The 15,517-nt window shown below is 44.4% G+C and overlaps 1 protein-coding gene across 1 annotated transcript in view; it reads left to right on the top strand.

The window, feature by feature from the left end:
- Positions 1-15,517, top strand: part of col23a1a (collagen type XXIII alpha 1 chain a) — a 129,841-nt gene that overhangs the window by 94,830 nt on the left and 19,494 nt on the right. Inside the window, exons 6-9 of the mRNA XM_063492300.1 lie at positions 12,183-12,209; positions 12,296-12,322; positions 14,585-14,611; positions 15,483-15,509. Of these exons, the coding sequence (XP_063348370.1) occupies positions 12,183-12,209; positions 12,296-12,322; positions 14,585-14,611; positions 15,483-15,509 (108 nt within the window). The remainder of the gene's footprint in view (positions 1-12,182; positions 12,210-12,295; positions 12,323-14,584; positions 14,612-15,482; positions 15,510-15,517) is intronic.

The following is a 15,517-nucleotide window of genomic DNA, read 5'->3' as shown; positions in this document are numbered from 1 at the left end:
CAACCAATAACCAACAGCGACGTATCCTGCCTCATAAATGAGAAGTAAGCTCACAGATATACAAAGCTCAGACTGGTTATATCACACGAAATATGACTAACCCAAGGCAGTTGGCAGGAGGAAATGCAGCACGTTTAGTTCTCATATGAGTAAACATAAAGAACAGTAGACATAAATGCCCAATAATGTTAAGATATCATCAGTAAACACAAACCACAGGAGTGTAAACCGTACCACAATGTGAAACAGTCATCCACAAGGCTCCAATCATGGCTTGCAGCTTCTAGTTGGGCTTTAATATGCTTGGAGTAATGCAACAATGTACATGCATAGCTACTGAATGGAAAGCAGGTTACCAATTTCCACAAAAACACAGAGCCATGCCTAATGTTATCCAGAGATACAGCGGCCTCTAGTGGACAGCTAGACCATTTTTCTTTTTTCTTTCTCCCACAATTTATGAGATGAAACGGCGATTTCTAGCTTATCATCCATCATCCATTTATGAATACACCTACACAAAACAGTGTGACTTCTAGAAAAGTGTGCACAATGCCACAGTCTTCCCTGAGTGGACGTCTCGGCAATCCCCCCCAAGGTCAGACGATGCAGTGCTCAGAGAAACAGCAAAACCACAAAAGCATCTCAAACTCTACAGGCCTCAGTCAGCATGTTAAATGTTAAATTTTACGACTGTACAATTAGAAAAAGACTGGACAAGTATGGTTTGTTTGTTAGGGATTGCGGGAGAAAGAAAAATATTGTAGCATGGCTTAAATTTGCAAAGTTGCTTCTGGAAAAAAACAAAAAAACACACCAAAAACCAAAGACTCCAGGAAAAATGTGCTTTTTGAACAGACAAGACCAAAGTGGATCTGTTTGGCCATAATGCACAGCCCCACATTTTGAAAACCGCACACAATAAATCAACACAAACACCTCATATCAGCTGACACACAGGGTAGTGAAGGGAGGATTTGGAGCTACAGGACCTGGGCACCTTGTATTTTAGTCAGTCGTGAACTCCTCTGTATACCAAAGTACTCTAGAGTCAAATGAGAAGCCCTCTGTCCGATAGCTAAAGCTTGGCCTAATTGAGCCATGCAACAGGACTCAATTTAAATCTAAACACAGCAGCTAATCTACAACAGAATGGCTTAAAAAGAACCAAAGTCTTACAATGGCCCAAAGTCCAGATCTCAGCAGGACTGAATATTATGAGAGTGCTGTGCACAAAACAAAACGAGCCAAGAGGCCACAACCATGTGAGACACTGATAAAGTCATACAGAAAAATTTACTTCAGATAATTGATGCTAAAGGTGGTTCTACAAGCTCCTGAATCATGGGGTGCACTTAGTTTTTCACACTTACAGTCATATGTAAACTCTTTTTCACATGACTGTGACTGTATTGGTATACATGCTTTGTGAAACCATGTGTCCTCATTGACTGGTTCCATGGTGACCCAAAATAGTCACGCCATCTTAACTCCTACAACATCTTTGCCATGCTGGCTGTGTAGTTGTGGATGTTGGGAATGTGGGTATCTCGGGCTCTCGCTCAGGCATATTCCCATACAGTCTGCCTGGCACTGCACAGCCCTGCTGACGGGAAATGCCTGCTGCTAATTACACACAGGTGGACTCGGTGCACAGATAAGCCTGTGCACATTTGTGTTTTTTAGAGGATTTTGTTTGTTTGTTTGCTCACTTGTTTGTTTTTGCCTGTGACCGTTCATCTCCATTGCCGTCTCCATTTGAAACCCCAGAGTTATGGCACATTTTATTGTCTTGTTTTCATTTAACATTGTCCTGGCATGCCATTATTTGTGCATTGCTTAAACGCTGCACAATCTGGTTAATTCTTCCCAGTCTAGTTAGTATAATGAAATCAATCTGTATAGTGCTAAGATTACATAGATGAAACAGTGTAACGACTGGAGGAGCACAGTCTGCTGTTGCAAGAGGCAGCTTCCTGGTCCGTGTGTGTGTGATTATAAAGACTGAGGATGCTGTGTGCTTGACGTCACATGAAACAACAGCAGATTAATCACGCTGACAATTATCATGGACAGTATATCATTACATTTAGCAGCAGCAGAGATGATAGAGTTTCAAACATCTGACTTTAAAAAGGGCCGTTCTTCCTGTTGGGTATCAATGTTTGTGTGTCTGTGTGCACATGTGTGGAGGCCATATGTGTGTGGCCTCCGTCCAAACCACCTATTGTTTATGTATGTCTGTGTAACAAAGGCCAGGACTGTGGAAGTGGTCAGAGGTATGTGTGTGGATGTGAGTGCTAGATATGTTTTCACACCAGTATTTTCTCTCAGATGCTCATATATGAGGAGGGCAATCAGCACAAATGAGACAAGTCGGTTACCGGAGACCGCTGCGCTGCTAACTGCATTGTGCCAGAGATTTGTGCCAACAAGACTTTTTTTTTTCTCTTTCTGTTTCCATTCCTTAAACAAACAGCTAGATTGCTTCCCTGTGTTTTTTTTTTTTCATGTCCTCTCTCACCCCTATTATGTCTCTCTGAATTACATACAATGCCAGTTCAAGCTTTTAACCCTCCCGAGCCAAAAGACTGTAAGTGTACAAACTAGCAAACAGTTCAACAAGATGATAATAACAGCTGTGGAAGTCCAAAGTAACAAAGGGCATGTAATCAAGTACTAATTAGAGGTACTTGTCCCTGATTTACTGGTAATACAATTTTCTGCTGCAATTTATTCTCCTGCACTGCAGTTTAGAGGCATTTCTTTAAATACACGTTTTTGTACCCTTTAATGGCCCTTGAATACTGTGTACTGCTACTTTTGATACTTAACCTTTGTTGGTTTGGAGTGTAACCAACTATTTTTTACATTTTGATATTGCAATTTTCCCATCAATCCATTATCTTCAATTTGTCCTGAGTTGGGTTTCAGTTGAAGCAGGCTAGGCAAACGTCCTTCTCACCAGCAACAGTTTCCAATTCATCCAAACTTGAGGAGAACCTGAGCTGTTCTCGAGCCAGATGAAATGTACACTGCTGAAAAGGACTGAAACATGACGTCCCAGAGGTGGTCGACTGGATTTAGGTCAGGCAAACGTGGGGCCCAGTCAGTGGTATCAATTCCTTCATCCTCCAGGAACTATCTGCATATGACGGCTCATGAGTCCAGTTATTGTTGTCCACCAGGAGGAACTCAGGACCCGCAGCAGCAGTGTAGCATCTGACAGTGGGTCTAAAGCTGAGTCCAGCCATCCTACAGCGGAAACTCATGTATTTGCAGCTTGTATTTGCAGCCCTACTCTTTCAGTCATTTATGCCGTGACCATAGATGAGGGTCGGATCTTAGATAGATTGATGATTTGGAAAAGCCTCGACTTTCGGTTCAGTTCTCTCTTTACCACAACAGTCCATGTAACACTCCACGTTCCGTTACTCATGAATAAGATTTCAAGATGCTTGAATTCCATCGTTTGGTCCATCTTCTTTCATATCCTACCCATACATGAAGCCAACAGAACCACATCATCTACATGAGGAAGGTTGCAGGGAGGTTCCCAAGGCACATGCCCTCCTAAGCCTTGCTACGCCTTGAGATCCTGTCCATGAATATCTCAAACAGGACTTAAGACAAGAGGGAATCCTAGCAGAGTCAAACTCCAGTGAAAACAGGCCCGACTTTGCAGAGAGTAAGTGGATACACTTGGTTTTAAATCAAATCAAATCAAATCAAATCACTTTTATTGTCACATCACATGTGCAGGTACACTGGTACAGTACATGTGAGTGAAATTCTTGTGTGCGAGCTTCACAAGCAACAGAGTTGTGCAAAATACAATAATGTAAAACAAGCAAAATATAAAAATGGCTAATCTAAAAAGTAATAAATATATGTACAATATGTAAAGGTATATACATTACTGAATGTGTATACTAAATATGTTTTTCTACGTGTGTGTGTTTGAGTGTGTATATAGTATGTATATACATGTTTTACAAATGAAATAAAGTAAACAATAAAATAAGATATATAAAATAAAATATACAGAGGTTGGTATGTGCAAAACAGTGGTATTTATATACAGTATGGAGTGCATAATGTTGAAGTTCCAGTAGTGAGGGTGAGGTGTCTATGAAGTGTTCAGCAGTCTGATGGCCTGATGGAAAAAGCTGTCTCTCAGTCTGCTGGTACGGGACCGGATGCTGCAGAACCTCCTTCCTGATGGAAGTAGTCTGAACAGTTTATGGCTGGGGTGACTGGAGTCCTTGATGATCCTCCCCGCTTTCCTCAGGCACCGCTTCCTGTAGATGTCTTGGAGGGAGGGAAGCTCACCTCCAATTATCCGTTCAGCACACCGCACTACTCTCTGGAGAGCTTTGCGGTTGTGAGCGGTGCTGTTGCCGTACCAGGTGGTGATGCATCCAGTGAGGATGCTCTCAATGGCACAGCGATAGAAGGTCCTGAGGATGCGGGGGCTCATGCCGAATCTTTTCAGTCTCCTGAGAAAGAAGAGGCGCTGCTGCGCCTTCTTCACTGTTTTGTTTATGTGTACTGACCACGTAAGATCCTCAGCCAGATGTACACCAAGGAAGCGGAAGCTGCTCACTCTCTCCACAGCGGCGCCGTTGATGGTGATGGGGGTGTGTACTCCTCTGCACCTCCGGAAGTCCACTATCAACTCCTTTGTCTTTGCGACGTTGAGGGTGAGATGGTTGTCTTGACACCAGTGGGTCAGGGCACTGACCTCCTCCCTGTAGGCCGTCTCATCACCGTTGGTAATAAGACCCACCACTGTAGTGTGGTCCGCAAACTTCACAATGATGTTGGAGTTTCTAGTGGCCGTGCAGTCGTAGGTGTAGAGTGAGTACAGGAGAGGGCTCAGTACACACCCCTGTGGAGCACCAGTGTTCAGTGTGATGGGGGATGAGGTGGTGCTGCCCAGTCTGACCACTTGGCGTCTGTCAGACAGGAAGTTAAGGATCCAGCTGCCGAGGGAGCTGCTCAGTCCTAGATCCTGCAGTTTCCTGTCCAGCTTCGAGGGAACGATGGTGTTGAATGCTGAGCTGTAATCTACAAACAGCATTCTCACATACGTGTCTCTCTTCTCCAGGTGTGACAGGGCAGCATGGAGTGTCAGGGCTATGGCATCATCAGTGGACCTGTTGTGGCGGTATGCGAACTGTAGAGGGTCCAGTGAGTCGGGTAGTGCAGAGCAGATGAAGTCCCTGACCAGCTTCTCGAAGCATTTGCTCACGATGGGGGTCAGGGCTACGGGTCGCCAGTCGTTCAATGAGGAGATGGTGGAGGATTTGGGTACAGGGACGATGGTGGCCATTTTGAAGCAGGCTGGGACTACAGACAGAGAGAGAGAAAGGTTGAAGATGTGTGTAAACACTCCAGCCAGCTGAGCCGCGCATGACTTCAGGACGCGGCCGGGAATCCCGTCCGGACCAGTAGCTTTGCGTGCGTTCACCCTCCTGAAGCACTTCCGCACATCCTCCTCAGACACAGTGTGCGCACTGACGTCATCCGCGGTGCGCACACTGTCCGGTCTCGTGGTGTTCGCTGTGTCGAATCTAGCGTAGAATACGTTTAGATCCTCACACAGAGAGGCCGTGGTCTGCGGTGTGCTGGTTTTCCCTCTAAAGTCTGTGATCGTGTTTAGTCCCTGCCACATACTCCGAGGGTTGTCAAAATGTTGCTCCACCTTGTCCCTGTACTCACGTTTGGCTGCTTTGATCGTCTTCCGGAGTTGGTAATGTGCGTGTTTGTAGTCCGATGTGTTCGCGGAGGCAAAAGCGGTGCTCCGTGCCGCCAGTGCTGTGCGAACATCTCCGTTAATCCAGGGTTTTTGATTTGGGAAGGATTTAACTGTTCTGGATGGGACGACATCTTCCACGCATTTTCTGATAAATCCGCAGACTGAGTCTGTGTACTCATCAATGTCTTTAGCAGCCACGTGAAACATTTCCCAGTCCGCGTGATCAAAACAGTCCCGCAGCATAGACTCCGATTGGTCCGACCAACGGTGCACCGCCCTCAGGGTTGGAGCTTCCCGTTTCAGCTTCTGCCTGTAGGCGGGCAGGAGCAGGATGGAGCGGTGATCTGATTGGCCGAATGGGGCGCGGGGGAGGGCTTTGTATGCATCCCGGAAAGAGGTGTAGCAGGGGTCAAGAAGCCGGTCTCCACGAGTGCTGAAATGGATGTGTTGGTGGAGTTTTGGTGAGACTTTCTTCAGGTTACCCTTATTAAAGTCCCCGGTCGTGATAAACGCCGCCTCTGGGTGTGCGGTTTCCTCACTGCTGATCGCGCTGTACAGTTCCCTGAGTGCTCGGTCAGTGTCGGCTTGTGGGGGAATGTAAACCGCCGTAATAATCACTGCTGTGAATTCCCTCAGTAGCCAGAATGGCCGGCACTTAATCATCAGGTACTCCAGGTCCGGTGAGCAGAAGGATTTGACCGGGTGCACGTTCGCATAATCACACCAGCTGTTGTTGATCATGAAACATACACCACCGCCTCTGCTTTTCCCAGTAAGCTCCTGTGACCTGTCTGCGCGGTGCACAGAGAACCCCGGTAGTTGTATTGCGGAGTCCGGTACCTTGTCCGATAGCCAGGTTTCTGTGAGGCAGATCACGCAGCAGTCCCGCATCTCTCGCTGGAATGAGATCCGTGCCCGAAGCTCGCACAGCTTGTTCTCCAAAGACTGCACATTAGCCAGTAATAAACTGGGTAACGGTGGTCTGTTAGTGCGCCGTCTCAGTCGAACCAGAACGCCAGATCTTCTCCCTCTGCGTTTGCGGCCTCCACGGGCCCAGAACAAAGGCGTCTCAGGTGAGATGAATGGGGGGTCTGCAAACGGAGGGTCCGTGTTGCAAAACTTGAACTCCGGAAAGTGATGAGAAAGTCCATCTTTTATGTCCAGTAAGGTTTGTCGGTCGTACACAAGGAGACATGTGCTACTCGTGAAAAAATAAAGAAAAAGTAAAATTAAACACAAAAAACAGCTGTTACTTGGGGGAGCTCGCGACGAGGCTGCCATACTCGGCGCCATCTTGAACGGGGACATGATGGCCCATGACAACTGACTCGCAACCGCGTATTCCTGCAGTTCCCCCAACAGGTGCTCCTGGGGGACCTGGTCATAACCATTCTCCAAGCCACCAAAACACACCTAGCTTCAACGTTCAAACCTCTGTGAATTATCCAGAAGTTCTGCAAGGGTGAAGATCAAGTCCTCTGTTCCACAGCTGGGACTTGATCCTGAATCCAAGTTGTAATTGCAACTTTAAAATATTGGAATTAAAAAACAAAATACTGGTAGAAAAAACATTGGATCCCTTCATCCACCACTGAAGACCTGTTAAAGAAACTGCATGCATGTGTGCAGTGTGAGTGCACATGAGCTGCACTTCATTTAGGTGGCATACACATGTTGAATTCATCAGACTAATTCATTCAGCAGCCCACTTCCAGAGAATCATCAGTTGTATGATAAACAGTGTTAATGAAATGCGGTTTGCGTGTCTCTCAAGCATAACACTACGATGTGCGTGTGTGTTTTTTGCGTGTGCTCATGTATGTTTTCTCCCCTCATGTAACCCTTGCCACTTCTTCCTCTCATAAATCACAGCCAAGGCGAGTTTCAGAAAAGAGTCTTCCCCCTGTCAAATAATCACAGTCAGGCAGGCTGACAGCAGGGCAGAGGGGTAAACACACACCCACACACACCAATTGACTCCTTTTCACATGCGCAGCATGCCCAGCCACAAATGTGTTTATTCGCGAGTGCAACACTGAGACAGACAGCAGACCTCAATCAGCGAGAAGGGCCCAAGCTCGCCATTGTTCAGCCTTCAAGGCTGCAGAGCGCAGATCAAAGCCTGACGGGCACCCGGCAACATGTTGGCAATTTTCTGTCCCAAACAAACAGCACTCTGGTATGCTTTATTGTGCGCTTTGGTTCTGCTTGTAGCCACTGACTATTTCTAAGAGCCATGTATCACAAATTGCGCACACGTAGAGCTAACACCGATTTCTGTCCCTATGTTGACATTAAACAAAGGTTTTCATGGGCAGCCTCAAGAGGAAAAAATTAATCATATCCCAGCAAGAGAAAGAGGAAAGCGCTCTCTCACTATCTCACCTTCACCTTAATGCCATAAAAGTTTGTTGAGCCTGCAGTTTGCAGCATATGCAGCGTGCGATTCTCGCTGAGACGCCGGCTCTGATGTGCAGACACCAGCTTTTCATGCTGCATCCTCGACAATCACACCCTCGTGGATAATTAGCAGTCTGCACCATAGGGAGTACAGTAAAGGCAGCTAAAACAGCCTGCGGCTTCTTTCACCGGGATTAAGAGACGAGCGCATGCAAACAGACACGCCTGAATCAACGCGCGCATTCACACATAAGCAAACACAGACATGTGCCCTCCTGCAGGCCATGTTATTTCCCAGAGATCTATTTAACAGCCTTCTAATTGATGGGAATGTGAGTCAAAGCTGTTTTTTTGTTGTTTTACCTGCTGAGGGATGCTGCAGGATAATGTGGCGCTGCAGACTAGAAATACAAGTTCTTTTTATGCGAGTGTGGTTCTTTATTTTCTCCCACATTTACTTGAGGTTTTGGCAGTAATCTCCAGCTCTTTTTCTCACTTTTTCTAAACATTAATCTCCTATTTTTTATTTTTTTGCCTTTTGTGTTCTTCTACCCTCCATCCTTCCCTCCCTTTCTTCTCCAGCCTGATCCGTTTGTGGTTTGAGATGCAGAAATTTAGCAGCAGCCCCTCACCCCAACACTCTGAAACCCACCACACCGCTCATGTTTTTTTAGTTCAGCCTATTTTTATTTGAATTCCAGCATGCGTTTTAAAGTGAAGCTATTATATAAAAAAACAATAGATAAGGTACCTAACTCTTTGATTCTGTTTGTTTCATAGTTATTGAAACCCATTTTGTCATTGGTTTTCAGTGAACACCAACTCTTATTTCTATTGCTGATTTAATGAAGCTTGTATATTTTAAAGTATTTTATTACCAGACATACCAGAGCTCTCTCCACTGCTCGTTGCATGAAATATTACTTCAGGCAGCTCTAGCAATTCCTCAAGTTAGTAGAAATTCTATGCTACTTCTTCTTAATGCAAGCGGTCCGATGTCAGACATTAGCTACAGGGTTTTATTACTGAAAATAAACCTTTCATACACATCTCGTCGCAAAGAAAAAGACCCAAGCAGCAGTTGTACCCACAATTCACAAGGCTCTTTGTCGCTTGTTAGCGGCAATAAATCAGTCCCGTTTAGATTGTGCAGCAGCCGCTGACCTCGCATTGTTCACCTCTCCTGCTCATCCTGACGAGTCTTGAAGGAGCCAGACCCCGATAAACGCTCCCAGATGCAGAGATGTCCCTGCATAGATGTATGTATACATGGTAGAGCTTAGTGTGCATGTAGGGATGTAGCCTCGGAAAACTCAGAGGGACATTTGAAATTCTCATGGGAAACTCAAGATGTTGTTTTTAATAGAGCGGTGGACATCCAGCCTGTCCTGTGCTGCATTCAGTGAAGGATATAAGGAGCATTTCATATTTAGTCTTCACACTCCTCTGAACTTTGGACAGTCATGGTGAAATTATTGCCGTCCAATTGGTCCCAGTCATTTGTTCCACCCTGGTCTCGGCTACCTACTGCTGACTTCACAAGGGTTCCTTAATCAAAAAGACGTTCTGTAAAGACGCACTTTTTATGCTTTTTATAAATCTCTTTTACGGGCTGCTTTCAAGTTTGACAGCAGTCTGTAGCCACGCTGGCAAATTATGAGGCAAAAGCAAAGCAGTAAATGATCAGATGAGCGGGTAACGAGAGCAGCTTCACGTATCGCTCCCTCTCTGTACCCACTGTCCATCCAGCAAAGCAGGCCAAGATGAGACTGTGGTAGGGTTGCATCCATGGGGCTGGTAAATCAGGAGATCATGAGAAAAGCCAAGACTTGTGTGCGCCCTCCAAGGCCAGAAGTGATTATTGTTAATGATGGTTTCCACCCTGGAAAGCCACCAGGACTGTGAACAGTTGAGCAAGCCAGTACTTAAGGGACCCTGTAAAAACAGTTAGCTTAACATAGAGTAGGGTTGTTAAGAAGGAAGGCGGCAGGAAGTCAATGTTAGCCCTTACCACATACATCACATATAAGTGTTTGTCAGGAAAGTTTGATCCAAGAGCCGGCTCTTCCTTCATGTTTAAGTAATCCAAAGATTTGAGCGCCTTTGAACTGAGCGTAGAGGAAGTTCAGTGACTGCTTGTTAGTTGTTTTTATCGAGGTAAACAAAGTGGACATCTCCAACTGCTGCTTCAGTGCTGGAGAGTGGATGAATAGGGACTTTCTTAACTGCCTGTTGTATAATCTCAGCACCACAAACACACACACACACAGGAGATGTGGGGGTGTGTGTCAAATTAATGCAACTGGAACAAATCCACTCAAGTATTATAATTATACAGCACATAGTCTGGCAGGCCTTTATCTGAGTGTTACTTGCGCGCACACACACATACACACGGGGCAGGATATACATAGACCTACACATTTACTTAAATACAAAAATGAAAAACCTTCTTTTTCCTACTTTTTCACTCTGAAGTTTCGGTTATTTTTGCTGTCCTCTCTTGAAATGTTTGCCTCTACAAATCCACTTAATTGCTTTTTCCAACACTAACACAATTTACATTTTTTCATAAGCGATATGGAGACAAGACTAAAACATTATGAAATACTAATAAGTAACAGCTGGTGTAGGGTATCTTGCCGAGGAAAGAGTGTCTTGTCCGTGGACTGAAAACAAATAGTGCCTTCAGTGTTTTGAAGCAATGCTTTATTCACAGCAGACTCGGTATGGTGACCTGCAAGTATAATTATTGGCTCATTATGCCTTATTAAACCAGTAATTAAAGGAGCACTTTTTTCTTCTTCTTCTTTTTTTAAATAGGCCTATTTTCTTTCTTGTTGAGAGTCTAATGAAAAGACTGATACCATTCTCATGTCTGCAGGTTAAATATAAGCTCCAGACAAAAGTGCCTGGCTTAGTTTAATTAGCATAAACACGACAAACAAGGGGAAATTGCTGGAATTGCTCTGAGGGAAGGTGAAATCTCTAGAGCCTACTAATCACAACTTTATCGGCACAAAAACGACACTTAAAAATGACATTGTGGAGCTTACCTTCTTCTGGCTTCAAATCTTTACCGAGAGAGGTGCCATTGCTTTAATGTGACTCTCAACAAGCAGCGGGCCAGTGTGTATTCATATAATGTTCCCAACACAAGATAAGCTGTCATGTCGCTATTACTTGGGCTTCATTTATAAAAACGTTCTCATACTTTCTACATGATTTTATATTTTATAACATCTTTCCCTCATTGTTAAAAGATACCTATATAATACCTGCACAAAGGAGTCTTTAGCAGAGAGATATATATAGATAGATATTTCTGTGTAATTTTGTTATGCAACTATAATGTCAAACTTTCAAAATTTAATGAAATCTAGAAAAATGACATTTTATTGATTGGCTTATACCAAAATTATTTTCCATAATGATTCATTATTTAAATAAATAAACTTTTGATTTTATATATTTCAGTTTATTCCAAATTATAGCCTCGTGTTAAAGACAGCAAAGAATCTTTTTTTTCTTTTTTTTTTTTTTTTGAGTGCATGTACTGAAAAAGAAAAGCAAACTCCTTCTGAGATGAGATCATTGTGCACCAAAAATTTCGTCCTCCTAAAAGCGTGTTTGGCTTTTTTTAAAACGTCTCAACACAAAAGCAGCCGTGGTTACGTGTCTCTAATTTGATATATGAATTACAGAACACTGCATCCTGCTTTTAATTCAAAACACCTTTCGTCTGGCAATTTATTGATAATTCCTATCATAAAGCTCACGCAAAGTTCACGGCAGGCGTGGAGGCATGTGTGTCCAAAATTGCAATAGCTCTTACATAACTGACAGGAAAATCACTAAAGTCTACACTTTGCCATCATTTCCATGTCAGAGTAAGGTTTTTATAAACGACTGCTTATTCCTGTTTGAGACATTTTTATAAATGAAGCCCCTAAAGTGGTTCAGTGGCGACAGGGCTCTCGGGACTTTGTGTTGGTCATAATTTCTCTTTGTTTCCCAACAGGGTCCACTTGGCTTAGATGGCAAACCAGTGAGTATTCTCAGCCAAATTTGTCAAGTATGCCCAAAATGAAAGAAAACAAGTTTGATCTTTAACTCTGTTTTCTTTCCTCTCAGGGTCCACCAGGTCTGAAGGGAAGCCAGGTACACCGTCACATGCCTCTTATTCTTACTTTCTTATTTTATTTAATTTATTCAGTTCCTATTTAAAGATTTTTCCTATTATAAATCCAGCTGGGTACTGCATTTGTCCTGTAAGACCGGTGAGAGTTTGCTATACCTCATCAATCATTTTTACTCGCCCTGAGGAGTCACTGCAAGTGCGTGAAAAACCCGGTAGCCATCTTACTTCCTGTTCCACCTCTTAAGTCATCCCAATGGCTCACAGCCACGGGGGGAGTCTGGGCTCAGCTGAGCTGAGTGTTGAAATCCCCTTTGCACTCCCATCCATCAACTCGCGCCTGAAATGCTGGTGCACTCAGAGGCACGCCCAGGTGCAGCGTGGAAACAGGTGAAGCAGAGCGAATGGGTTACACACCATTTGGGAAAGTAAGAAAGAGATTAGTTTATAACCTTCAAACAGAGACTCTTTAAAAAGTCATTATTGTGCCCCCTCCGCCCCTCCTTCAGCACATCGCTGCGCTCACCCACAAGAGGAATAAGTCATCAGCTGAAATGTAAACCCCCTCGCAGCATAATGAGAGCTGTTCCTCTCCAAACACCATTAAACTGTTCCTGTTCCTGTGAAAGGAGTCCTGAGGCTGGGTGTATCCTTTAATAGGTTTCTCCCCATCAACAAGGGTCTGGCATAAAACCCTCAGAAGGCGTGACTCATGACCAGAGTCGCCTGCAAACCCAAAGGATGTAAGGGGGGGGGGCATGAAAACAACATAATAAAGGGGGAAAACATGTAGCGCATTTTTCATCTGTGGGAGACTTCTGTTTCCAAAATTAATAATGAACTTTTTATGAGCTGGCATTTTTTTTTTCTTTTTGAATCAATTGGAAAACTAAAGATTTTTTATCATTTCCCCTTTTAAAATGCCATTCCTGCACATGAAATACACAATAAATGAAATTAAACCAGATGGGAAATCAGTTTATTGAAATTCAACTGATTTTTTTTTGTTGCGTTTTAGATCATTTTGAATGAGGAAGTTGATTGTAAAGTTAGTCTTGTTTGAACAATTTGTGGCTTGGCTCTGAGTTAAAGGTTTTCTTCCGCTCGCTCTTTGGACTGAAAGAGCAAGCAGCATGGGAGATAAGCTCTGTATGTCATCGCGTAGATAGTCACATTGACACACTGCTTGTCATCTTCGCTGTTGTGCTCTTGAACGCGTTTATAGCTCTAAGATAAAACTGTCGCCAGACGGAAGAAGTTATGGAAGAAGGTACAAAATAGAACGAAAGCCTTCAAAACGTTTCAAGGCAGATTTGGAACCAGGGGACTGAGAAACGGCAGACAGAGGGGACAAGTTGAGTGCGAAGGGTCTAACCCAGGGGTGCCCAATCCCAGTCCTCGAGAGCTACCGTCCTGCAGCTTTTAGATGGATCCTTGTTCCGACACACCTGAATCAAATGAATGGCTTGTTATCAGGCATTTGCCAAACTTGATGGCATGCTGAAGAGGCAATCAAACCATTTGATTCAGCTGTGTTGGAGTAGGGCTGCATCTAAAAGCTGCAGGACAGTAGCTCTCGAGGACTGGGATTGGGCATCCCTGATCTAACCTAAGTGGTGACTTGACTTTAAGAGGTACGATCTGTCCATTGTTGTCACAGATGGACGGTGGATGCTTTCCACCTCTTATTCTTCTGCCTGTCACAGTCGCAGAGGGCCTGCAGTCAGTTTGCTGCTTGTGCTTTCACATTTGGCATCCTTATGCTCCTTACCACCACCAGCAGCAGCAGCAGCATACTGAGACATGGCCCAACACAGAAATGGACAAAGGCCCTGCCTCATATATAGAGCTCATGAGGATTTGAAGCTGTCACAAAGCGGGACCGTGCACCAGTGTAGGATCGCACAGGGATGTTTGATACCCCGTGTTTTTAGTTAGCGTTTCAGCATTCCTCATCTAAAACATCTCAAGAGCTCCCAAGAGACTGATGGAGGAACAAAGGTTTTATCTCTGAGAAAACTTTTATCTCTCAAAGAGCACTCTTAAAAGGGATTCTTGGGACAAGCTTGAGTCATATGGTATTCTTACTGTGAAATACACTCAGACAAAAGTGATGTTTGGATTGAGCGGTCTCAATGCCATGAATCCATTAAGCAGAATAACTGGCTTGTCTTACCGTTTGATTGAAAGCTCCCTTCTGAAGGGCCATTGAAGATGCGTGTGATGTGTGATAACTGATTTATCTTGACCAAGTGTCTCTGATTTTCTCCCCCCTCCTCCCACAGGGACCAGTCGGACCCAAGGGAGAAAAGGTATGCTTCAATATGGATTTCAAAAGCCTTTCTAGACAAGTCAATGCACTGTACGAGTGTATTTCGAACATTTATTTATGGGCAGAAGGTGCTCGGACAACCTTGCCGTCGCCCTCCCACGTTCGAGTTTTCGCTGCGTGTCCATCAAAGGAGCCGTAGATTACATTTAGCTATGCAGGAGCTCATGTGTCTCTGCACATTCTCACGTCAAGGTACTAAGCAGGTTTACAGGCCTTCCGCAAAGCTCGATGATAGCCAGATGTTTTCCCGCTCTGTGAACCTCTGCCCAGCCTAAGATCTTAGCAACCGTAAGAGCTGTAAGTGCTGGCAAGAGGAGCCTCGTCGTGTGGTCGTTTCTCTCCACACTGCTGGTTGGCTGTGTGTATATGTTCGAGACTGCGTTTTAGCAGAATCAGGAGGGCAACACAACTGCATTAAAGTGCATCTGTCAGAGCGGGAATCAGCCTGATTAATGAGGCGATTGCATCTGACAGATGAAGCTGAGGTTCGGAAAATTGGCTCACTTCATGTAATCATGCTAGTAGCCCTGTGATGAGAACATGAACTCCAAAAAGTTGATCAGAAATCAGCTGTGTTCAGCATGTGCACTCCGCATTTTGACTTCATTGATATTGTGCTGTCAGATGATTTATGGCCTACCAAATGATTTATGCAATAAATGTCAAAGCACTGAGCTGTTTAGGAGACAGATGACCTTTGAACCACTTCCTTCCCATAACCAAATCTTCCATTTTAAGCCTGTCTGTCATCGCTGCTCCACAGTAGCTGAGCTCTTTTGGATAACTGGTCTGCTGCACATATACAGTGCTAATAACTGCTGACAATTGCTATTTTCCTGTTTTTCCTCCAGGGTGACCAAGGAGACATTGGGCCAAGGGTAAGTCT

Source organism: Pelmatolapia mariae, linkage group LG2 (assembly GCF_036321145.2).
Source record: "Pelmatolapia mariae isolate MD_Pm_ZW linkage group LG2, Pm_UMD_F_2, whole genome shotgun sequence".
Taxonomy (NCBI): domain Eukaryota; kingdom Metazoa; phylum Chordata; class Actinopteri; order Cichliformes; family Cichlidae; genus Pelmatolapia; species Pelmatolapia mariae.
This window is presented reverse-complemented; position numbering and strand designations above follow the sequence as displayed.